The following is a 24,353-nucleotide window of genomic DNA, read 5'->3' as shown; positions in this document are numbered from 1 at the left end:
TGGGCCACAACTGGAATCACTGTGCAAAATGGTTGCTGCCTGGGTTGAATCTTCCTCCTTAGAACCAGTCAATAGTAGAGGAAAGATGCTGTATTTTGGCATATACAGTTTATAAGTTATATATGTGGCTGGAGGACTTCTCTGGGTAATTAGGACTATCATTTTTTCTGCAGTGTGTTTTGGTAAAAGGAAATTATTTAAATTTAATGAGGCAAGGCCAACAAAACACTTAATGTGTCAACATCAACAATCTTAGGTGGTTTACTGGCACGACCTCACAGTGTAAATTGATTACTACCAAATTGCCCATTTTAGATTTCTATTATGGAAGTGTTATCTGTGGAAAGATCTTTTCAAAAAGTAGAAGTCTCAGAAACCAAATAATAAATTTTCAAGTATTATTTAAATATTTGTTTGAAGGCACCTGCACTCCTTCAAACTCAAATGATTGTTAACAATAATGCTAGTGGGAGTAACAAGAGCTCACTAACAATTGTTAAGCTTCGGGCACTGGAGGAACCAAGGCCATTCGAAAATGAAAAACCACAGCTCAACAAAAGCAGGTTTGGTTTATTTGAATGATTTCATTAAATATCTACAAAGAAGGTAACAAACTGCAGCACAAAGCGCAATCATACAGGAAGCGCAATGCCTGGATTTAGTGCAAAACATACCATTAACTACGGCCAGGGAAGCCCAAGGTTTGAATTCATTTTATTTTATTTTTTTACAGTGTACATTGTTAAATAATGTAAAGAAAACATCTGTAATTCAGAAACAGATCTTGTGGAAAAAGGTATTCAAAGTGTAATAACACAAAATAATTTAACAGTTCAGTAGCATTAGTTAATTCCTCTAGACCTCAGTTATTTCATCCACAGGAGGGAAATCAATGGTAAATAAAACCAGTACTTGCATAACTAAGTGAAAACTCGACCTCAAACATATTAAACCAAAATACTATCCTTGTGCAACACTCAGCTGACTAGATCTTCTAACATTTGGTGGCATCTTTTCATCCATTGCTCCTTCCTCCTTTCTGCACATCAACCTCACCTTGAATTTCCCATCACACCTGTGAGGACTTTTTTTTTTTTTAAGTCTGAAAAGTTGTTCAATCCCAGCCACCTACACTTGCGTCTTTTGTTTTCAGCCACCGGGTCCAAATCCTACCTCTGCCTGACAAAACCACTGTAAACTTCAACTTGAGGCGAAGGGAAGAAAAGAAAGACAGACTTGTGCATATGTTTGAGGGAAGAGTGAAAGAAATACAGAAAGAACAAATGTCCTTGCTAACTTTAGAGGACTTCCGGGGGTGGGGAAAGAGAAAACAGACTTCCAGACCAAGCAGTAAAGCTGCTTCCAAGTCCAAAGCAGAAGTACTTTGACTTCACAGCCTGCTGCTGCAATGCAAAGTAATACTAGTTGGTTGCAGTTATTTCATTTGATCGGGGAAACCAGTATTTTAAGTTAGAAAGAGGAAGGCGAGTAGGAGATATAGCACACCTACTAAAAGGCAACACAGTTAGTTACAGTCCTGGTACCAGTTTTAAGTCCTTTAGAGATAGAAAGAAAAAGTTGTTTTTGATGCTGGCTGTTTCAAGTGTATCCATCCTTAGCAATGGATGCTGCACCAGGAAGATGTGTTCCTGGCCTTTCAGGATTGGATTGACAGGCAGGGCAGGGGGGGAGCAAATCCCAGCACACACCCTCCCTCTCCAGAGTGATCGCTCCAATCCCTTGACATACATTACCCTTACTAAAAAACCTTTATAGCTTAAAAGTCAACCCACCCGTAGGTGCTTACCTCTTCAAAGATGTCCCTCTTTCCCCCCACTTCCCTTATTCTCAACCACCCAGCTTCTACTCTGGTCACTGTGTTCATTCTCTTCAGCACCTCCGCATAAATCCCTCACTGCTGCTGCATCAGCCACATCAGTTTCCCCCACCACTCCATAGCTTTACTCTTCCGACACAAAAGCTGCAATAGCTCCCCCTCCAACACCTACTCTCGACACTATTACAGTATAAGCATCCAATGTGTTATGCCTTTGGTATTCCAGTGACTATATCCAAATAACCTCCCTCTGCCTGGCGAAAGTCTGCTGGGAAGGTGATGCTAACTGTAGAAGCAATAAAAGTCCAAGGCACTAAAATATCCAGCAAGCATACTGGGAGAACAGACAAGTATTCAAGTACATTAATTTATACAATTATACATTCACATTTATCTAATACAATGAAAATACAAAGGAAAAAAAGTTAAAGTGTCTCCAATAAGTATCAGGATATAGCTAGCTTTTCCCCCATTTTTTTTCCTTTTTAACTGTTTAACCCTCTATATGCCACTCATTTTTTTTTAAACTACTGTTGTCCAACAACATTTATATATCACAGTGTTTCCACATCAAAACTGATGGTAAGTACATGTCCGCAGGGAACTTTTTAAAAAATTTGTCTTCTAAACAATTTAAATTGCTCTAATGCTGCAGTCAAAGCTGTTAATATCTTTTACTTAAAGCAGTAATGACCTATGTCAAAGCACGGGCTGTTCTGCAAGTCCACTTGTGTGCCCCATCAGCTCAGGAACTTCGGTGTGATGGTCTGACGGAAGGAAGAGACATGGAAATAATGGACAGCTCCCCCCACCCCCGGCTTAATTCCTCAGAGCAAGACAAATGGCATACTAAAGATTCATGCTAAAACTAACAACAATTCTCCCGTCTCAACCCATGTAGATTCAGCATCTTAAGCCAAATGAATTTTACAGCACGAAGCCCTTGGCTTGTGTGGTAGCTTTCATCTTTATACACTTGCCACAGACGAGAGGAAGCATGTCCCATCGTGGAAGATCCTGATCACTCTTCTCCCCATATTCAAAATGGAGGGCTTTTCTTACGGAGAGCAGAGAGCAATGGTTAGAGGAGGAAGTTCACACCCCCCCCCTTTGGGCGCTAATAGCCAGTTCACTGCAGCCTAGTGGTTGATTCAGGGCCCGATCTCCCCCCTCAAGTCTACCCAGCAGCATGCCTGGGTCTCATTAAGTGGTCCGCAGATTAGAGCCAGGGGGGTTGCTGATGGATTTCTGCAAGTTGCTGATGTTGAAGCTTTGCAATGAGGTGGCACCTACAGGCTGGAACTGGCCTAAAGGCTGCGGTGCTGGACCACCTGTCCCGCTCCAGGGAGCTACAAAGGGCACTGCTGGGAAACCGTATGGCTGAGGGGGGCACATGGCCTTTGTGAAGTGACCTAGGGAGGTAGCTGACGCAGCAGAGATGGGTGTAGCACCGAGGGAGGACGTCATCGAGATGCAGAGCTGACCTGGTGCAGAGAACTTCCTTGCCATTCCTGGGCCCTAAAAACAAAACCCAACCCAAGAGGTTATTTCAGAATTGCCAGACAATGTTAACACAGTCCTTAGAGGCTTCTCCCTCAGAAATGTGTCAGATTCTTCCATGAATGACGTGTAAGTCGGCTGAGTGCCTACGACCAGACACAAAGCCCCAAGCAAGTACTTACCTCATAATTGCCATGCCCCTTGCCTCCTTTCTTGCCAGAGAGGCTCATGGCATCGCGAGCCCAGTTGTCTACTAGCTTGTGCAGGTCATCCGTAAAGGTCCCTTTTCGACTAGAGGCAGGAGGCTGAGACTGAGGTGCCTGGCTGTTCACTGTACCCGCAACAGTGTTTGTACTGCTGGTCCCTAGAAGAGCAAAGCAATGGCTGTCATTTAAACCTGACTGCATGATAGCTCCTGAAGGCCATCAAAACTATAGCTACAATGGAAAAATAGGAGAAAGCAAGAGTTTAAAAAGCCATGCACATGAATTCTACAATTCAGTACCAGGACATAATGAAGAGGAAGGGATTTAGGGCTCAGCTAGCAGTTTCACTCCTATTAGGTTAATCATGTAATTGTGTGTTATTTTCCAGATCAGTGGGTGGTCTGCAACGTTGCCATTTTCCACTGGGGAATGAACTAGCTTTTGGTATCAATGACAGGTCCATGATTAATGGGTTCCTCTACATTGTCAACAAGCACCTATTATATCAAGTTAATGCTACTGCCAACTCTGCCCACTCACTCAGCACAGACAGCTGCTCTGCTCTGCAGATGGAAACTAAGAAGCCCCAGGGACTCGTTATTGGAACGAGACATTGCATTACTGGCAGGTACTTCCATCTGCGTGAATGTACCTGAACCTGCTGGCTTACTGTCCAAGCACAACAGTGCCAAAAGGAAGCGGCAAGGAATCACCTGGTGCTTCCAACTCAGATGGCAGCTTCCAGGAGAACCTGCACATTTGGGTTTCATGCCACACAGAACTTTATACAGCTCTGCAAAGAGAAATGCAAGGAATTGTTTCTATTTAGAATATGGCACCTGGTAGGATCAAATTCTAAGAATGAAGGGAAATCCAAAGCATCCAAGTTTCTGCTGTGATGGCCATTCTATAGCAAATCTGTAGTGGAATGGTGTGAAAAAGTTGTTTTTACTTGTCCAAAATGGTTATTCAGGAAGCAGCAACCTAAATGCAAGAGTGTTGAGAACCCCACATGTGCTATGAAACAAGCACCATGACCACTGAGATAGGACACTGTCTCCAATGTATAGAAGCCAATGAGCCCGTTGCATTGCTCAAGACTGTACAAGAAGTGCATCTGGGAAAGCCTGAAGTACAATTCAAGTCCACTGAAAAGGCCTTCCTATTTCAACACAAGGAAGGAGTGGAGGTACAACTTGATGAAAAACAGCTTAGGAAACACCAATTAGACCAGTAGAAGGTAGCACATTAATTCCACCCGACTTGCTCCTGGGACTGTCAAAATAATGGAATCAAAGCTTTATAAGAAGTCAAAGAGGGAACCAAGAGTTCCCACTGCACAAGACTCAAATCTAAAAACTGATAATCCATTCCCACTGCTCAAGAACTTGCTGTCAGAAGCAAAGTCATAGGTACTGGCAACTTAACTGGACCCTTGATTCTTTGGGATAAAACTGGCCTCCCTGAATCCAAGCCAGATTAGACAAGAATTCAAAACATCATACAGTGGTACCTCGCAAGACGAATGCCTCGCAAGATGAAAAACTCACAAGACGAAAGAGTTTTGTGCTTTTTGAGTTGCTTCGCAAGACGAATTTCCCTATGGGCTTGCTTCGCAAGACGAAAACGTCTTGCGCCTTTTTCTTAAAACCGTCAATGCATTCCTATGGGAAACCGTCAATGCATTTCCTATGGGAAACCGTGCTTCGCAAGACGAAAAATTCACAAGACGAAAAAACTCGCAGAACGAATTAATTTCGTCTTGCGAGGCACCACTGTAATTGGTTAGAGCAACTGAGCAAGGTGCCACTGCATTGTGAAATACAAACAAGCGGATAAAACTAGCCAAGGTGGTGAAAGACGCAGCAGTTCCCCCCCCCCCCAAAAAAAACTACTAAATAAGATGGGAGTGGTACTCATCCACATGCAGGGAAGAGGAAGGAGGAAGAATCCTCTGCCCAGGTGAAAGGAAGGAATGCAGAGTTAATAGTAATAAGATCGTAACTGTGTAACATGCAAAGGAAACTATACTTGTGATGCAACAAGATTCAGCCATGTAGTGTGAGACAAACTGGAACACAAATGCACATCTAAGTAAAAAAAAAAGAGCAACCTGAAGAATAGTACAGGGAACAGGCAACAGAGATTTTTAAAAAGTGGTGGTGGTGGTGGTAAGAATCTTGATACATGGTACCAATACAAATATCAGTGCATTTTCCTGACAACAATTTCATGCAGGGACCAGCACATATCCATCAGCCCCTTCCTGATGGCCAGAAAACACAGTTCTTGTTGCTAAGTGTGGTGCCCAGACACTGCCCTGCTTGCATCTCTAAGCTAAATAGTAAATTGGGGGTGGGGAGAGAGTTTCAACCCAAAAGTGATAGATGGAGTCTGTTAATGTTTGGCTTTTTACTTTACAAGCTGTTGAAAATGCACCAGATTGTCTCAGGTACTCTCTAAAACAAAAATATAAGAGGGAATGTCATATTAAACGTGAACTGTATTGAAAATACTCTTGTGTCTGGTTTATTATGAAGCCAGTTCTCGAGACACTTCATCTACTGAACCAGCCATCAAGAAGAGTCTGACGAGCACTTAGGTCAGTGACCATGGGGAAAAAACCTCCCTCCAATCTTGCTCAGTCACAGCAAACGTTACAGAAACTTATTTCGGCTCTTCATACAACCGAACAAATGCAGAGGCTTAACTGGCCCTGGTGGGTCACATCACTGCACGTGCCGCTGCCCCTTCCCCACCTTAACGCTGCCAATTTGCTTCACTCCCATTTACTGACTCTTCATCGACGGTGACACTTTCTCCTGTGCAAGTACTCTCTAAGGACATCTGGGTCCTTGCCCTTCCTCTTAGTAAGATATGGAAACTCCTTTTGAAATTGGATCAGTGCTTAGGGCAAACCCCTTCCACTATGATCACTGCACACAAAGCCCATGAACGAGGGAGATTTTGCCTTTTGACCCAAAATGCTGCAAATTACTTGTGCTAATGTACACTTTGGCATCATTACTCGTCAGCAAGGAGGACACAGGTGACTGATAGTCAAAACATGCCATTCCAGCAAGGAACTGCCGTCGTGAGGTGGCCAGGCCTGTTGCAGTGTTAGTGCAGAAACAAGTTAGGAAGGGACACAGAGACAGATGCTGTGCTCAAGACAGATTCAGGGAGGTTAAGCTTCAGAGATCAGAGGAAAACTTAAACACAGCAGCTTGGCAATCAGAGTTCAGAAGTAACCAAAATGCAATAATTACTACAGAGCTGGTTGCAAGGGCAGACTTTTTTCACCATCTTCCCTGAAGCACAAAGAGAAAGCATTTTGTTAGGGAGAAACAGTGAGAAACATTTAGTGTCAAGCAAACAGCACAAATAGCCTGGTTATAAAGAGGGGAGAATACAACAGGACCTCGTCCTTTGGTGACACTGCTTTTGATTCTTTCAGGGCTTTTCTAGCAAGACACACAAGTGGCAACTGGAGGAGCTGCATCAATATTCACATTTAGTGTATGCACCTGTATCTCTCATTAAAATTGTGGCCTAATCATTTCATCCAATATTAAGTAGGTTTTGGTGAGTTAGACTGAGTGAGTCTCAGACAACAGTTCAGGTACTCTTACTGACTGGAGGAAACAAAGCTTCAGTCCAGTTCAAACTGAAAGTCAAACAAATCCTGAACTGAACACTGGACTAAATCTTTAATTTATGCCCAGCTGATCAGATTTCTCCTTCTGACTGAAAAAGGAATGGCATAAAAACTTCCCGCAGTTTTGAGAGTACGTTATAATGGCTCAATTCTGACATTCTCTGATTCCCTATTTCCTGGAACATCAGTGCCACCAGAGGTAGGGACATACCTGTTGAATCTCTTCCACTTCTTCTCCAGCTATCAAGAAACCCACCCGTTATTTGTGCCCAGTCTTCTAACTTCTAACAGAAACCTTTTCCCACCATCCCAGAATCTGTGATAGGATGTCGGGTCAAAATCCAGTAAAACAAGAAACCTGTAAACAAACTGAGCATCAAGCCAAGCCGTGCTTCCACAAGTGCTGCCTTGTTTTACAGGACAGCTGCAATAAACTGAGGGATGCAGCAGAGGGTACTGCACATATGCCATTACTTCCAGAGACCAAAGTAGCATTTTCTGTCTCCCCATCATGGATCTTAGTTCACAAAGGTACCTCCTGTTCAAGAGCCACATTAAAACTAGAGCAAGTGTGCAGCAAGATTAGCCGTATCTTTGCTATTTATTAATTATCCACCACAATAATAAAGGATGACTACTCCTTGATCTCTTATTAATCTTTTATTGCAATTCAATGTTTTCTGGGAGAAGCTAGTTCTTAGTCCTGGCTTTATCACTATTTTTTGCAGATCCTTTCAGATCTGCCTCACACTGTCCACATTAAGATTTCCAGTTAAGAAGCCTGAGATGGGGAGAAGAGCTGCATGTTGTTCTGCCAGAGTTTTTATGAAGGGTGCTGGCCAGCCACCCTATAGATCCATATGGATTGAAAGGCAGGATATAAATACTTTAAATAAGAATAAATATGCATGATTTAAAGAGTACTCCAGTTGCCCCAAGCAACTAAAAACCAAGTACGATGAGGCTAAAGCAGTGCTGCAAGTTCAAATCCTAAAAAGGTAGTTTCTTTTAACTTCTCTGAAGTCAATATCATCATCTTATGATTTTCATTGTAGCTGTCCTTGTGCAAGGCTGTCTTGGAATCTGCTGCTCGGCTCATTAGGTACAGGCACAGAAAAATCCCTGGCGTGGCTGAGCTGCTGCTCAGTGTCCATGGACAGATGCTCTTCAAAAATAGGATCCAAAGATCCTGCTTGTTTTTTTAAGTCTGGGAAGAATAATACAATTTGCACACCCAGGAAAATAGTATTCTATCTGCAGCATAAGCACACAATTCAATAGACACATGTTGTTGGCATCTGTCCGTCTTGAGAGAAAATGGAGTGTGCCTCCGGGGGTGAAGTCAAACTGCTGGAGAATCAAAGCACAACCGACCCATCCATTTCCACCTATTTCCATGGCCCTGTCTAGTTCAATAGAAGTTGGAGACAGACCCAATCAAATGTATGTAGAACAGCTATTTTTAGAGCTCAATTCCTTTGGCTATAATTTTAATCCTTTTATTAGGTCTATATTATTTGTTAAGTGCCTTATAGTCCTTTAAACGCCATTAATTTCAGAAGTTTAATACACAGCTCCAGCAAAGCAGGCTGAACATGTTTTTATACTCTGCAAGGACAGTGTGCCAAGCAACACATGAGATGCAGCACAAGAAATATTTATGCTGGAAGCATCTTAATCCCAATTATTAAGGGATTACATTTCCCTTCCAAAGCACAGGAAGAGGGAAGGAATACCCTTTCTCAAACATTGGCCCTTCCCATTCAAGAATACATTCCCACAAGTCACTCTTCTAACTAAAACTGATGAAGCATGAAGTAGGTTTTGCATGTCTAAACCTGAATAAGGCACCCATATGCTAAGCTGATCATATCGCTATGCAACTCATGAGCTAATACAAATAATCCCTTCCCAGGTTCCTATTTTAGTCAAGAGACAGGGACCTTAAACATTTTCCTCTGCTAATAATTGAGCTGGTGGGGTGAAGTGGCAAAAAAAAGCTAGCAATTCCCTCCAACAGGAGTAACAACAAGGTACAATGCCCATAGCTCCAAAACTAGATACTAATCACACTGCTTCCTGGACTATTGTCTTGATTTCAAGTCCTTTGGTGGAAAAGCAGGAGACATCTGTCATGGATGCTTTAGCTGAGATTCCTGAACTGCAAGGGGTTGAGCTAGATGACCCTTGGGAACCTTTCCAACTCTACAATTCTATGAAATGTTCCATCATGAGCACCAATTCAACAATAGACACAGCCCTCAACCCTGAATTGCTGCTATGCATGTTGAAGCAGAGTGACAGTCACTGCCACATACACACTCAGCCCAAACAAATAAACAGCTGGCTGTGCCTCTTCAGAGTTATGCAAACTGGTCCAGGTCTGCACAGAATCCCAGCTGAACCACTAGGAAAGGTTCTATCATGGCCTTCCCTGCAGTTACTACAGGGAAGACTATAAACTGAGGAAAGGAGTTTGCTACCCAAAGCATCATTAAAACTTGAAAAACATAAGCCACTATCATTGTAGCCTTTTGGCTGAGCAGCACAATAATTTTTTTAAGACAGCTTTCTGGAGGATATACTTAAGAGCAACTCAGCCAAGCCCTGGGGTTGGAGAGACACAAGAAGGCAGATGTGAATGGACAGCATGTGACAACAGATCCAAGTAGCAGAAAACAAAAAGACGAGGAAGGAGTAAAGGTGTTACACACAAAGAGCCAAGCAGGGCGTACTCAGAAATCGGGTCCTCCTGCCACCAGGCTTGAATGTCACCCGCTCAGATGCACAGTTAAACTTCACACACCCTGTGATAAAACAAAAATAAAAGAGGGGAAGAACAAGGAGAAGAGAAGAGAGACAGAACACAACTACAAGATGTTAGAAAACTCTTTAAGCTGGTGGTGAAATGCACTAGCAAGACACAAGAGAAAAGAACCTCACTGGTAGAGGAGCATTTGCAAGACACAAGGAGCCAGGACTCTTCTGTCCCCCACCCCCACTCCCAAAATCATGTTTGTTTCCTCAACTGGAACAGAGCTATCCTCCAATAGTTAATCCAGCAGGAAGAGGGTTGCATGCCACAAGTGATATAAAACAGCCAATGCACACATTGACATAATACATTGCACAACTTGAAAGACACATGAGGTACAGGTTAGTATGGCTCATATGGTTAAAAAGGAATGAGCAGAAGCTCCCTTCTCATTAGGAAGGTGACTTGGAAGAAGCAGTAGCATATTCTATTCTTGTATTGATATACCCACCTCCTTGTCCTGAAGCAACATACTGCCACTCCACCCACACCATTAATGTGTGTGTCAGAAATGAGTATGTTATGCATGCAAACTGCAAATTCAAATATGGTCTCACAGGGACCATGATAAACTTCTAACTTGTGCAAGGAAAGTTGACACGCTCCCAATTTATCCAGGGAGAACATATTACACTATCTGCCTCAAGCTTTTCCCCTCCATCATCTCTCCTTGATGTGGAAGGTGCAAAAAACATACAGGGCAACCTTCACTGTCATATCCTTAATATTACTTGCCGGAGTGTCCCAGGCCTCACAGCTTCATCCTACGAAGGAGATAATCTGAAATGTAGCAGGGTATTTAACCCCCCACCTCAGCCCCCAGTCACGTTTCTCTCCACGCTGCTAATCTACAATATTTACCTTGGCCTGGCGCAGAAATGGCACCATCACTAGTAAAGGCAGAGTAGAGGTTCTCACTAGAAGGAGATGGTTTCAGAGGCTGTAACAGATGGTTCTGTCCTGTCTCTTGGACAGTGCCAGGAGGGTGGAGGGTCTGCTGTTGGGGCAAGACCGAAGGTGCACTCTGAGCAGACAGATTGCCTAGGGAGAGAGGGAAGCAAATCAGGACACTGGCAACATGATGGGTACTTAAGTTTTCCCATCCCAAATGCACAGTGTTCATATTTCACTTCTTAAGGATGACCTCTGCTGGCACATAAAAGGAAACTCTAGATCAGGGGTAGGGAGTTGGATCCAGCTGGGGGGGGGGGCCTAGTTGTGGGTTGCCCCAACTCCAGTGGCCCACTTTAACTGGCGGGTGCCTGCTTTCTGCAGAGACCAGCTGTGCTACCAGGAAACATGGTAGCAAATACAATCCAGCGGGCTTGAAGTTGCGACTCATCAGTTGACTTGAAGTTGCCACTCATCAGTTGACAGGCAGCAACTTCGAACCTGCTTTTTGCAGGGATAAGCTGCACTTCACTACAACAGAGACAATTCCTGCAGAAAAAAGGGCTTTAAACTAACATATATCAGCCAATAGAACTTCCCATGCATGACAGCAACATCTCCCTTGCCAATGCACAACTGGGAATGCACTTTAAGGCTCTACCTGCCCCTCACCTGACATCACATCTGATTATGTTGTGTGTGCGGTAAGTCGGTATGGCATGGAGGAAAATGGCCTTGTAGGCCAAACTGGGAGCTATGCAAGGCCTGATTAGGCCGGTGGGCCAGAGGTTTCCCACCCCTGCTTTAGATATTAAACTAGGCTGAAACCAGCAACAGCTAATGGGAGAAATGAACACAGGCCAAAAAATGAAAAGCTTTCACAGGACTGCTACACTGCTGCTTGTGGCTAACAATGGAAAGAATACTCCGTCAACAAGGGCAGTACACACAAATTAAGACTCAGCATCCACCTGTTTCTACTGGGTACGGTAACAGAGGACTAATTAGTTATATTTACATTCCACATCTTAAAATTCAAATCTACAAGGCAGTAAACAATAAACACCTTACTGCATGTCTTCACTGCACATACCCCACAGAAATATGCTGCAGGAAGCCTTGCTTTGCCCAATACAATCCCTCAGCACTTCTTGAGTTTTCATCTAAAGTCTAAAACGCACAGTGAAAAGGCTATGGAATACAACTTTGGTGCTTACGTTTTGCGTAACACTTGAGTGGTGTTGTGGATAAAGATAGCTGAACGTGAGCTGAGGAGACCTGGGTTTCTGGGGGTGGGGAACCTCTGACCTGCAGGCATATCTTGGTCCAACAGGGCCCCCAATTTGTCCAGCCAGGCTATTTCTTCAAAATCACACCCTCCTGCCAATCAGCTGTTGCCACAATGATGGGCAGGGCGGCACCAGATGATTGTTGGGGGCATGGGGTTGCCTTCTGTGTTAGCTGCACAAACCAGTTCTCCACAGGGAACTGCAGAAGAATTTAACTTTCTGCTCATCCGCTGATGGAGAGGGGAGTTAAATCCTGCTGAGAACCCTGCAGAGAGCAGAATTGGAAGTCTCCACTCATCCGCTGAGGAGTGGAGACTTCAATCCTGCTGCATGCTGCTTCAAAGCACAGTGCAGGGCTGTTGGAAAGCCCTTTTACAAAGAGCCTCAAGCTGCTACTTAAACCTCCAGTTTTCCCAGGTTTGAAGAGCAGCACTGGGCTGTTTGCAAAACACTTTCCAACAGCCCTGCAGTATCCTTTGAAGGGCTTCAGAGTGAATGTCACATGGCATCATAGTGATGTCAGGTGATTGAGACGTAGGCACCCCGCACACCTGTCAAATTTGGCTCACCAGGTGTGGGGAAATAAGGAGAAGCACAAAAATATCCCCATCCCTGGTTCAAGTTGCCAGTGAGACATAAAGCTCACTAAGAAACAGAAAGCCAGCCACCTGCCTTCAGCTTAATCTACATTACAAAAGGAAGAGAGAGGCAGCTATCATGTGCACTACTCTGAGCTCCTTGAAGGAAGTGGGATAAAGATCAGTGGCAGTTGGAAGGAGAATGTTCAGTAGGAGAGTCCATGGCAGCCAGTCGAGCCCATATTAAGCAGCCCATATTAAACAAAAAGTGACAAGACACTACACAAAGCCAACTTACCCAACCCATGGCCATTTCTAAAGTGTCTTACCCAAAATTTGAGGGCTCTTGTTACCCTGGGAACTGCTGCGGCTGGATCTGCTGCCTTTTCCTTTAGTGGGTCTTCTTCGCCTGCCTGACAGAGGAGCGGCAGGAGGGATGATTACTGCTGGAGGTACCTTGCCCAGTTTCGTGTAAAGCAGTTCAATCTCCATCTTTTGGCGACTTTGAAGCTCTTGGATCTCTTTAAGGTGCCTAAATGAACAGGAAAGGAAACATGTGTCACTTTTCATACCACTAAATCATCCCAATAATGGATGGACAAGAAGTGAACCCAGATTAGAAGCTATTTATCTAGGCATTATCCTATACAACTACGGCTGCACGCAGTATGACAGTGGATTACTACCCTCTCAGAGGAGTGCTCCAAACAGCATGCAACAGTGCAGGGCGGTTCAGGGCAGGCTAGTGAAGGGGGAGAAGCAAATAGTTTCAGGAGGAAAGGGGGAGAGAAAAAATCCACCCCAGCATTCGCCTGTGGTACTAAGGATTTTATAGCTATATAAAGGGGGTGGGGAGAAGAAGAAAGTGGGGAAAGTGGACATTTACTGTAAAACACATGGACTATCGGTAGTTGAATTCTCTTCCCCTGCCCTTCATTTTCTCCCACTGCCAACTGCCTACTCCTAGAGTTCACTGATACTAGATGAGCCTAGTTCCTTTGGATCAGAAATGGGGGACCTTGGACCACCATGTGTTTCAAGAACGTTAAGGTTTGGCCTATATATTAATATATGGACAGATGGTTGATACTTTACTTCATTGTGTTGATTTATTTTCTTGTGCTTCATTATGTTTTAATCACTGCAACCTCCCCTGAGTCTGGTTTTTTAAAAAGAAATAAATAGATAATACACTAAGCTCATCAGCCCAAGTCGGCATGGCAAGTTGACAGGGATGATAGGAAGTGGAGTACAAGAACATCTGGAAGGTCACAAGATCCCCACCCCTGGCTTCAGATCCATTTTTCTCTCTTGGCTCAACTGTATCCAGTATCCTGGAAACCCAGAGGTTCTTCCCAGGCAGTTTTGGAACTGTTTCTCTAATTCTTTTATGAACGCCGAGGCCTGGTGCCTCCCCCCAAGGTAGCGTCGCCCGGGATTCATCACTCCGGTCTCCAATCAAGCTGATGTGGTCCATATTCAGGGACATGAGCACAGACAAGCAGAGTTCAAAACAGAAACTCAGCCTTGAGGAGTAACATCTAAGCCTAATTTATTGCAAATTAAATCAATCGTAACAAAACAAAGAAAACATGGCTCCTCTCTGTCTTTCTTCCTTGGAGAGAGAGCTGCAAAAGCAAAAGCTATACAGAGCGGAAACAGTGTATCTCAATTTCCTCTCCAATAATCAGTGCTGGAATGTAAACAGACATGTGACGTGTAACAATCCCCCACACACATCTGCAGCACAGGAGGAATGAAATTCTCAACACTGAGTCACCTGAATTTGCAATTAGCTAAAGCGAGAAAGCCAGAAGCATGGGAGCTCTGTACTTTAGTCCACTCATAAAACACTAAAGAGCTAGACATCTAGTCTGCTCATGCATTTTTAGCATCTAAGACTGAACAGTGTCCCAGACATCTCCAGTTAAAATCTTGCCTCTGTTGTGAACTCTCAGAGAAGACCCTATTTTCTCGTCCTCAGCTGCTATCCATTAATAAGGAGATGTTAATTGCAAGGAGGCACTCATTCCACTAGAAAAACAGGGGACGAATGTTGTAGACCTCACTATACAAATTCCCTGCAAGTGTTGACTGCAGATAACTGTTTTTAGTCCCCCTACACGGGATAAAACTTTCAATCAAGTATTGCTTCTACTCATTATGTCCTCTTAAAAAAGTTGGAGGGGGAGGGCAAGAGGACTTACTTCTCTCGCAATTGGCGCAGCTCACACTTCAAGTCTTCATCTTCTATGTCCGACTCATTATCACTGCTCATGTAGGAAGAGTTGAATGAGTTGCTAAGGCTCTGAACTGGAAGACTGATCTTTGACCCAGGTGGATGGAGAGAGTCTGGACTCCTCGAGCCATCATCTCGCTCCTTAGCTGCATCACTCAGGAAGGCAGCTTCCAGCTCAGACGATGGCCCATTCAGGTGCAGAGAATGCCTTCTCGCGATAAGCCCTGGTTTAGGAGTTTTGATGGGAGAAGAAACGTGCTCAGAGTTTACAGCCAGAGGGACTATTGCAGGGACCTCTCTCTCCACACAGGTCACCTCATCTTGAGTTTTAGACACAGAAAACCGGCCCACTTGGTCTGTTGCTGTCGTCGTCACCTGGAAACGCCCAACCTTGGTTGGCTGCAAATTGGCGGTGGAAGTGTGTGAAAAAACTCCATCCACCACATCTGCAGAGGTAACAGCAATGGCTTCGGCTATCCCACTGGAGGTTGGCTTCACCAGAGTACTCTCAGGGCTGCTGCTGCTAGACAAAGATGAGGAATCTGAGCTGCTTGTGTCGAAGTGCCTGGGCTTACTTCCACTCTCTTTCTGCTCATCCACAGCTACTGACACCTGGAGACAATAGAGACATACAGTATTATAGCCAGAGCACCTTTACAGAGTGGCACTTTGCATAGTGTAAGAGGATAGGTTCCTGCCTTGAGCAGCTTTGTCTGAAATTTGACACAGGGGATGCAGAACAAAAAGGAAAAGAAAGTGGAAGCAGGGTGAAACAGAAAAATATGTGGATCTGCTTCACATGTACAGGCTTAGTTACAGTTACAGTAAGGCACAGGAACTAAGGGTTGTTTGTGCCAAGGCTTCACATAAAAAGTCAGAACAATTTTAAACAGTACTCCCTCCAAAAGGAGCCAACCACTGCATTAGATCATTTTCTGATAAAAACTTGTGCTGACACCAAATACCATAGTCACAAGATGAAAGTGTCAGTATATGGAAACATTGCAACTGCGGACAGCCAGATTGTTGACATCACATGATGCGCCTATCTGTGGGAAAGAAGAATTTCCCAGGAAGTTCACAGGCTGGATAAGTCTCTGTGAAGAGTGTAATTTGAAACCTTCCGTTTGCGCATGCTCAGGAAGTTTGTCAGACTTGCTGGAAGAACTGAACTGAAAGGACGTGTTTTTCTGTAGTGCTGTAATGTCAGAAATAAACATCATGTAAAATAGATTTTACCCACTCTTGGGAAAATGTCGCCTATCAATATCTCCCTGGTCTGTCCGGGAAGTCAGCCAGAGGAGGTTACCGGTAAGCAAGCTTTGGGAACTGTGAGAGGGGCCAGCCTCTGAGGAGGGGGGCTTGCAAACCGACAGAAAGCAGAAAATGGATAATGAGACAAGATGGGCATCTTTTGAAGAATGCTAGTAATGCTTAAAGGCCAAGAGTGTCGTTGATGCTGATGGGCCAGAGCAGCCATAACAGTTGTACTATATTGTCCCAGTCTCAGCTTCCTGTCTATAAAGTAAGAACCATAAAAGTCACACAGTAGCTAGGGTAGACACAACAAAATGCTGTAAAATACCTGAAAACGACCCATCTTAAGAACTGCAACTCCTGAGGTGGTAGTTGTGGAACAGCTTCCTGCATCCTGAGAATCTGAAATGGGGAAAAGTGGGAAGAGGATTTGCAATTCAATTTTTTGCCCACTGTGTTTGTGAACAAAATTCTCTGAGAAAAGTCAATCAGAAACGTGTTCCTCTAATTAGATCAAAGGAAGCTGTTTCAAAGCTGCTTTAACAGTTTGAGTTAAGTCATCTTACTTTTTTCTAGTTAACCAGGGGTAGGTGGGGGCTTTGTTTTGGGAACATGCAGTATTCACCTTCTACAAAAAGGCATGTGGTACCTCATTTGAACATTTCCTTAGCAAAAACTGATTATTTTCATATTGGCTTTGACAACACATGACAGGATTCTACTCGCAGAAATTTTGCTTGTCTACCCAAGAGAAACCTAAAGGAATTACTAATATATTAACTCATTAGGCCCTATTGGAAGAGAAGAGCAAGCAATTCTTACAAGAGAAAATAACTTTAGTGTAAAACTGAAGTTGCAATGGGAAAACAATGACCTATTTCCTAAGGCTGTGCATGCCCCCCCAAAAAACCTGGGCTAATGTGGGAAACACCAGGCCCAGATCTAGCCCCAAATCAACTGGGGGAGTGGAGAGGAAAGGAGCAAACTCTGAATCTCCTCCTACCTCATCCCAGGGCTGGGAGCTGCTCCACCAGACCTTTTCCCACAGGGAGCACACTGGCAGAGCAGAGCCCGAAAGTCAGCGGGACTGAAACCTCCTGTTCATGAGTGAGGAAAGAGACACAGCGCTCACTTCCCTCACCATCTGAGAGGTGCTGCAAAAGCAGAGGCTGGCAAGGAAGATGCAGTGTGTTCCACTTGAAAGGCCTCAAGGGACAGCTGGGTGGCAGCAAGGAATGGCACAGGTGGGAGAAGCCTGAACTCCCAAGACCCGACAGCATCCATGGGATGTGCTTGGTGCTTGCTTAAAGGGTAAGATAGGCAGGAAGGGAACTTGTTGAGGCTGATGATGGGAGCAATGAGTAGTGTGGATGGAGGTAGCAGAAGCCAGACCCGCTGTAGGCACTTTCTTTATAGGGCCTTGTATGGCAACGCAAATTCCCTGTTCGGTTTCAGCAGAAGGAGCTGCTGCTGTGCTGGAGGAAACCAGGTAAGATTACAACAGCAAGAGAGACTTGCAAAATGAGTATTATTTTAGATGCTTACCAGAGAATTCAATCCTTCAGGGGTCAGCTTCCCCAGCACATTCCCTGTGGGGAGTTTGCTGCCTGCCTCTCCTGCATCCCAACCAATGCCCCACTCCCTAACAGCCCCAGATTGTTCCAGGCAGCCCAACCTGGCTCAGTCTGGCGCTGCCTCTACCCAACTTGGGATTCCCCTCCTCCCTAACTGGCCCAATTCAGTTCAGGCTTCAGCCAAATCTGGTGCACAGCCTGAATATTTACAATGCCTGAGTGACCACAGTACAATCAAATCATTGTTAAAGAGCAAAAGGGAATGTGCTACCCATAAAAGCTACTGGGAAATGAATGAACCCTACAGATCATTTTAGTCACTGCTTAAGAGCAATCGTACTTTCACCCCGTGTCAAACTATCCACATAATCACTTGGTTTTTTTTTAAAAAAATATTATTCATTTGTTTTGAGGTAGAATTCCAAAAGCCAAAACGGTTGAGATTATGATCCTTTTGCATAGGATTCATGAACAAACATCTAGTATAACAAACAGCAGGCAGCAAGTGCTTGTTCAGACATTGTTCATTCCAAAAGGTTCTTACCAGTATTTGTAGGCTGTTCTGGCGCAGATGCCATTCCAGTAACCGTTGTAGAAGCCACCGATGGCAGAGGCTATGAAAAATACAAGCAAACAAAATAAAGTTCACCAGAATATTCTAATTTCCTTTTCTTTTTAAAAAAATTCAGGGCACTAATTTGCCCGTAGTTATTCACGGGATCACATCAATTCTCTTAAGCTTCAGATACCAAAGCAAAGCACTGACGAGTATCCACTGTAGCAAGTCAAGGCCTCTCCTTAAGCAGCCTTCCCAAATCCAGTATTAGCATATGCAAGGCCATCCTGTTTCAAATGATTCTGTACACACCACAGCATCTTAAAGTTGGGGAGGGGAAACCCAGAAAAATCAGCTTTGCTGTTGCTAATAGCAGTCATACCTTGGTTCTCGAACGCCTTGGTACTCATATGTTTTGGCTCCCAAACACCAAAAACCCAGAAGTGTTCTGGTTTTTGAATGCTTTTCGGAAGCTGAACATCCGACGCAGCTTCCACTTGAGTGCAGGAAGCTCCTGCAGTCAATCAGAAGCTGCGCCTTGTTTTTCAAAAGGTTTCGGGAGTCAAACGGACTCCCGGAACAGATTAAGTTTGAGAACCAAGGTTCCACTGTACAGGCCTTATATTTCATATAACACAATTTGTTTTCCATACAACTCCATTGCCTATTTTCACAGTTGGAGAAAATGCTAGTTCTCACTGAGATGGTAAAGTTGTGTCTGGGCTGCAGGTGGAGGTTCACATGATTGAATACTATTCCACATGCAAAAAACTTCAACACAGAAAACTAGATGTCAGGGAGAAAAGTTGTGGCACCAGATCCAAAAAGAAAACCCACCAATAACCTTCCTGTTTAACTTATTGAGCTCATACAACCTTTCTCAGAAAACATTCATTACTTTTGGAGCTCAGAAATATATTTATATATCTTAAGAGTAGAGAATGGTGCATGTAATTATGAGGAGCATAGCATGATGTGGGGCTTGCACATACACGGAGGAATACATAGACCTCTACATGTATAAATGGAGTCTAAAATAAGGTATGTGGTGCCTATTTTATACTGAAGGGGTAGTAAACACTGGAGGGTAGCGCATTGACCACTCCTGCATTCCCATTTAAAAAAAGAACACAAGAATCAGGTTCAACCACAATTAAAATACTACAAAACAAACAGCATGGAAACAGGCAATAAACCAATGACACCTTTGTTCTAAGCCAATAATCTATTTTGTCCCTGGAGCCTCCACTCTTCGTAGCTGCAAGAGACAACTGCCTCTCCCAATCTCTAAGCAAAAAATCCTGCTTCCCTCGTTAGCCACATATACACTTGTACTCCAGAGCTTGTGGTCGGCCACATGAAACCAATTGCTTCCTGCTCACCCCTTGAGCCCCTGGAAATGAATCCTGCAAGTTGTAACCCCTTGGTAAACATGTCCCTTCTGCCCTGGGCTTCCATCTCACAGAAGCAGTGCAGACACAGATGGGCATGTTGAACTTTTTGGTCACTAGTTCAGTAAAACTTACACCGGCAGGAGCTGATGTTGTTGGAACATTTTCTGGACTCAAGGCTCTTCTCAACTGGGCATCCAAGTCCTCCAGAGGTTGCTGGGACTGCAGGAAGTAGGAACAGTTAACTGTTGCCCCTTTAAACCTTGCTATAACATGTAACATCTAAACTATTTTGAATTCTACAACAGAATTCTGAAGTGACATCAGAAATTCAATGATTAAGCAGAAGACCACAATATTATAATCTTTTAATCATAGAACATTCATGAATGTGACTTTACTTCACCATAATGTCATTTACGACAACATACAATGCAGCAGTCAAGCTTCTCGGAAGCTAATCAATTTCATGTTTTTAAAGAAACCTAGTGAAGAGTCCAGAACTCATGTGTTTGTGTATTCCACAGCCCACAGTCCACAGCCACTTAAGGCACAGACACAAAGCCTCCTTCAGAATAATCCTGTGTGGGCACCTTGGAAACTATTTTATTGGGATAAATGTTTGTAACCAACAGCCTACTTTAGGTGTATAAAGTGAACTGAGAATGGACTGCTGCTTACATGATATATACCCAGAGTTGAGGTGCACTAAACTTTCAGAGAACAGTTATTTCCAGTTTTCAACAGCTATATGGCAGGAAATAAGAGGAGAGATAAATGGGCACATTGTATGGTATTCAATTATGCTTTACTCAGAGTAGAACACTGAAATTAATGGACCTAAATTAGTCATGTTCATTAATTTCAATTGGTCTACTCTGAGTATAGCTTAGTTGAATTCCACCTGTAATACAAGTCTACTTGAGCCAGTCAGGTGACTGTTGAGATGTCAGGTTCCCATAATACTCTGGGCTACATTTTTCTACCCATCCAACATTTAACGCACTGTCATTTACAAAGTTTCCAAAAGAATCACTCCTTACTGCTCTGTAGATGTCTGTTGAAAGCAAACAAGCTACATGACGTTATTATATGACCAATGCAAAAGTCAAATCCGTTCAATCCATGTCTTGGCACGTCAATATAAACCTCCATACAAACCAGTCCTTAGCCTTCATAGGCAAACACAGTTGTTTTATCTACCCCATAATCTAGGAATCAAAGGAACCAGCTCATGTGCATTCATTAAATTTCATCCTTTGCACTTCACCCATCTGTTTCAGACCTTGGAGAACATCTCCATGGATTCATTTTGTTTCCCCAAAGTACAAAAATGTAAGAATCTGGCTCTAATCATACATGACTCTGTATTGATGACTCCATACCTCAATCAACTTATGACAGAAGTGGAATATCTGCTATTAGGCATGCAATGCCACATAATATCAGACTAATATTTTTGAGATGTTTCTTTCCATCATGTTTGTAGGACAAAGCCTAGAAATTGCTCTCCAGATAGGTATGAAACCCATTACAGGCCACTGTGGAAACGAGACATTACACTTACCCAAAGTGTGCCTCATCTTACGTTTCCTACAACATCTTAAGCATGGTTAAAGGTAAAGAGACCCCTGACTGTTAGGTCCAGTCGTGACCGACTCTGGGGTTGTGGTGCTCATATCACTTTAATTGGCCAAGGAAGCCGGTGTACAGCTTCCGGGTCATGTGGCCAGCATGACTAAGCCGCTTTTGGAGAACCAGAGCAGCGCACGGAAACGCCGTTTACCTTCCCGCCAGAGTGGTACCTATTTATCTACTTGCACTTTGACGTGCTTTCAAACTGCTAGGTTGGCAGGAGCAGGGACCAAGCAACGGGAGCTCACCCCGTCATGGGGATTCGAACCGCCGACCTTCTGATCAGCAAGTCCTAGGCTCTGTGGTTTAACCCACAGCGCCACCCGTAATCATGGTTAGCATTGTGTTATAAAGGAATAGTATGAAAACAGAAAGAGAGGCCTAAGTAAAAGTAAAAAAAAATACCTTTAATTGCTATAATTTATTCAGGAGTTTGTTTACATATCCAGCCATGAAAATATCATAGCAGCATTGACTGATGAGATGACTAAGGTTAGTTTAGAACAGGCATCCTCAAACTCGGCCCTCCAGCTGTTTTGGGTCTACAATGCTGACCCCAAGAAAGTACAAGTAGCATTAAACTAGCTTTTATTTCTTTGTGGGGCTTGCACATTGGGACACAGCAATCTTCAAAGGAAAAAAGGAGTATCAAATGAAGAAACCATTTCAATTTTTCTAAAAGAAAAGGTTACTCGGTGTAAAAAAAAGTGTAGAAAGAAATAACATGCAATAGAGTTTAATTTAAACATGCTCTTTGAAAAGTGGAAAAAAGAGAAGCAGATGTAGCACCTGAGTTAGTGTGGGTCCTGGAAAGGGTGGCAGCTGCTCACTGGCTGGAGTGCCAGCTGGAAGTTCAGAACCTACCAGTGGCCCCTATGAATAGATGGTAAAATTCAAGTTCAGTCACAGAAGAAAAAGATCGTAACATCATATAGAAAAAAGAAAATTCGCTGTAAAAGCTTTAATACTGAAGGAGTACTATTAACAAAATAGAAACAAATTTTTTGACTCAACCACCACAAACAGCATATTATCCCTGAGGATGGGGATATGCTAAAACATGGTCCAGCACTTGGACGCTTTGCCACCTTTTTCTGACTTCCCATTTCTATAGTGTTGCCCCTTCTCTGCTCACTCCCTGGCAACTGCTTGTCTCTCACTAACACTTGGTACAGATTTCCTACGCTCCTACCTGCTACACGTAATACTGTACCTAGTTTTCCAGCAGACTAATTGCGGTCCCTGCATAAAATAGTGTCATATGTGATATAGTCCCAAGTGGAGGAAAATACTTTTAGCAGTCTTCTCCAAACAATTCTTAAGATAACGCTGTTATCTCAGATACTGATTCATGAGACATAGTTAGGCACAGCAAACATTACAGAAATCCACAGTGCCTAGTATTACAATCTTATGGCATTCATGCTTAGAAACCTATTACCATTCTACAACAAAGCATCTGTTGTAGCCATTTTGATAGAAACTACTGAATGTGTATTATTGTTTACACACCATGCTATACTGAGAGAAAAAACCTCTCTTCCCGTGCAAGTAGTTTGCAATAAGGCATGTCTCAAGCCATCCTTTGATGCACAAGTACATTCAGAAGGTCTGGCTAGCTAAAGTAAGTATTTGTGGATTACGGTTATTGTAATTATTTGCAAGGCTGATCAACCAAAAGTGTAAAAAGGAGCTAACAAATGGACGGATGGTGCATGTTTGGGTTTAGTTGAATTCATAAAAACTAGCAGTCTAGTGGGTGTTTTATTAAAAGATGGTTGAACATGCAAAATGCAAGGAAAAACTCAGCTAAGTTACCAAAAAATTGTTAGATAAAAGGCAGTAGAATGAAGCACATCAGTCTCATAGCAAAGTTAGAAAGAACATTCCAGCAACTTCCGTATATAATAATAGAAATGAAAGTTTAAAAGGTAAGGTGTGGGATCTCTGAACACTCTCTCAACTCCCTCTTAAAAATACATAGCTGTACAAATTTCAGTCTGGAATAATCACTGTGTACAGTACTTTCTGGAAACATGAATGAACTGAAAGTCAGTGCTATCTACTTCGAGATTGGACAGTTTTAGGAAACAATTGACTACACAATCTGATACAAATTTCTGTGAACACCACAAATCTTTTAGCCATCTCTTTTCCAACTGTAGTTTCCCCTGCAGAATTTATATTGATGGCACAACCCATGTTTATCATAGGACTACAGTTAACATGGCAAGTGTGCCATCAGACTACAAAACCTCCTACATACTTTGGCACTTAACATATTCTCTATTTACTGAATGTACATGTCACAAAACAGGCCTCATATGCCCACCCAAAAACAGCTAACAATGTGTGTACATGCACGCTCCACATGCATGTTTCTTGTTCCATCTTAATAAATTGATGCTCAGCAGCAAACTGCAACAATTGTCTCAATGTTGGTCAGACGTTTGCCTTGCATTTGAAGAAGTTGCCGTGGCCATTGGCCACCCAGAATGTGAACTGAAATGAAAACAGCCCATGGTGCTAGCGATGTTGGTTTCTGTTTTCCTTCACTGTGCAGCGAAAGGGCTTGTCACGAGACAGGTGTTTACATTCCACAGTCTGTACTGTACTGTTGGAGTTTCTCACGGGAAAGGGAGACTGGATGTGACGTACACTGGTTTCCTGTTTTTCACTGTGTTGTTTCTCTCCAAGCTGTCGAGGAGAGAGGATGCTTTTCTGCTCCGGCAGAGGCAAGATGTCTTTCTGTAATATAACTGCTTTGAACTGTAAATAAAGCAACCAAGAGTATGCAGCACGTACTCCTCATCCTTCCGCTGGGCACGGAACTCTGCTTTAACCAACACGTGGTTATGGGCTCCAGAAGTCGAATCGGAGTGCCGGCAAAGGATCGGAATGCAGAGGGACAGATCGGATTGGAATCT

General features: G+C 43.4%; 1 protein-coding gene and 1 long non-coding RNA gene across 2 annotated transcripts in view; both read right to left on the bottom strand.

The window, feature by feature from the left end:
* Positions 1 to 550: 550 nt before the first annotated feature.
* WNK1 (WNK lysine deficient protein kinase 1) overlaps positions 551 to 24,353 on the bottom strand; it is a 118,294-nt gene continuing 94,491 nt past the window's right edge. The window contains 11 exon segments of the mRNA XM_083401607.1: positions 551 to 3,355; positions 3,520 to 3,701; positions 6,813 to 6,854; positions 9,916 to 10,008; positions 10,878 to 11,057; positions 13,104 to 13,306; positions 14,982 to 15,625; positions 16,599 to 16,672; positions 18,389 to 18,458; positions 19,927 to 20,013; positions 22,216 to 22,299. Coding sequence (XP_083257733.1) covers positions 3,041 to 3,355; positions 3,520 to 3,701; positions 6,813 to 6,854; positions 9,916 to 10,008; positions 10,878 to 11,057; positions 13,104 to 13,306; positions 14,982 to 15,625; positions 16,599 to 16,672; positions 18,389 to 18,458; positions 19,927 to 20,013; positions 22,216 to 22,299 — 1,974 coding nt within the window. The 3' untranslated portion in view covers positions 551 to 3,040.
* On the bottom strand, positions 11,141 to 13,095 carry LOC310659327. The gene is made up of 2 exons (XR_014502762.1): positions 11,380 to 13,095; positions 11,141 to 11,340 (listed from the first exon to the last, which is right to left on the bottom strand). It is a non-coding gene; the product is annotated as an uncharacterized lncRNA (long non-coding RNA).

The sequence above is a fragment of the Podarcis tiliguerta genome (assembly GCF_965153285.1).
Source record: "Podarcis tiliguerta genome assembly, chromosome: 10".
Taxonomy (NCBI): Eukaryota; Metazoa; Chordata; class Lepidosauria; order Squamata; family Lacertidae; genus Podarcis; species Podarcis tiliguerta.
The sequence above is the reverse complement of the archived record's forward strand: the minus strand, read 5'-3'. Positions and strand labels throughout refer to the sequence as shown.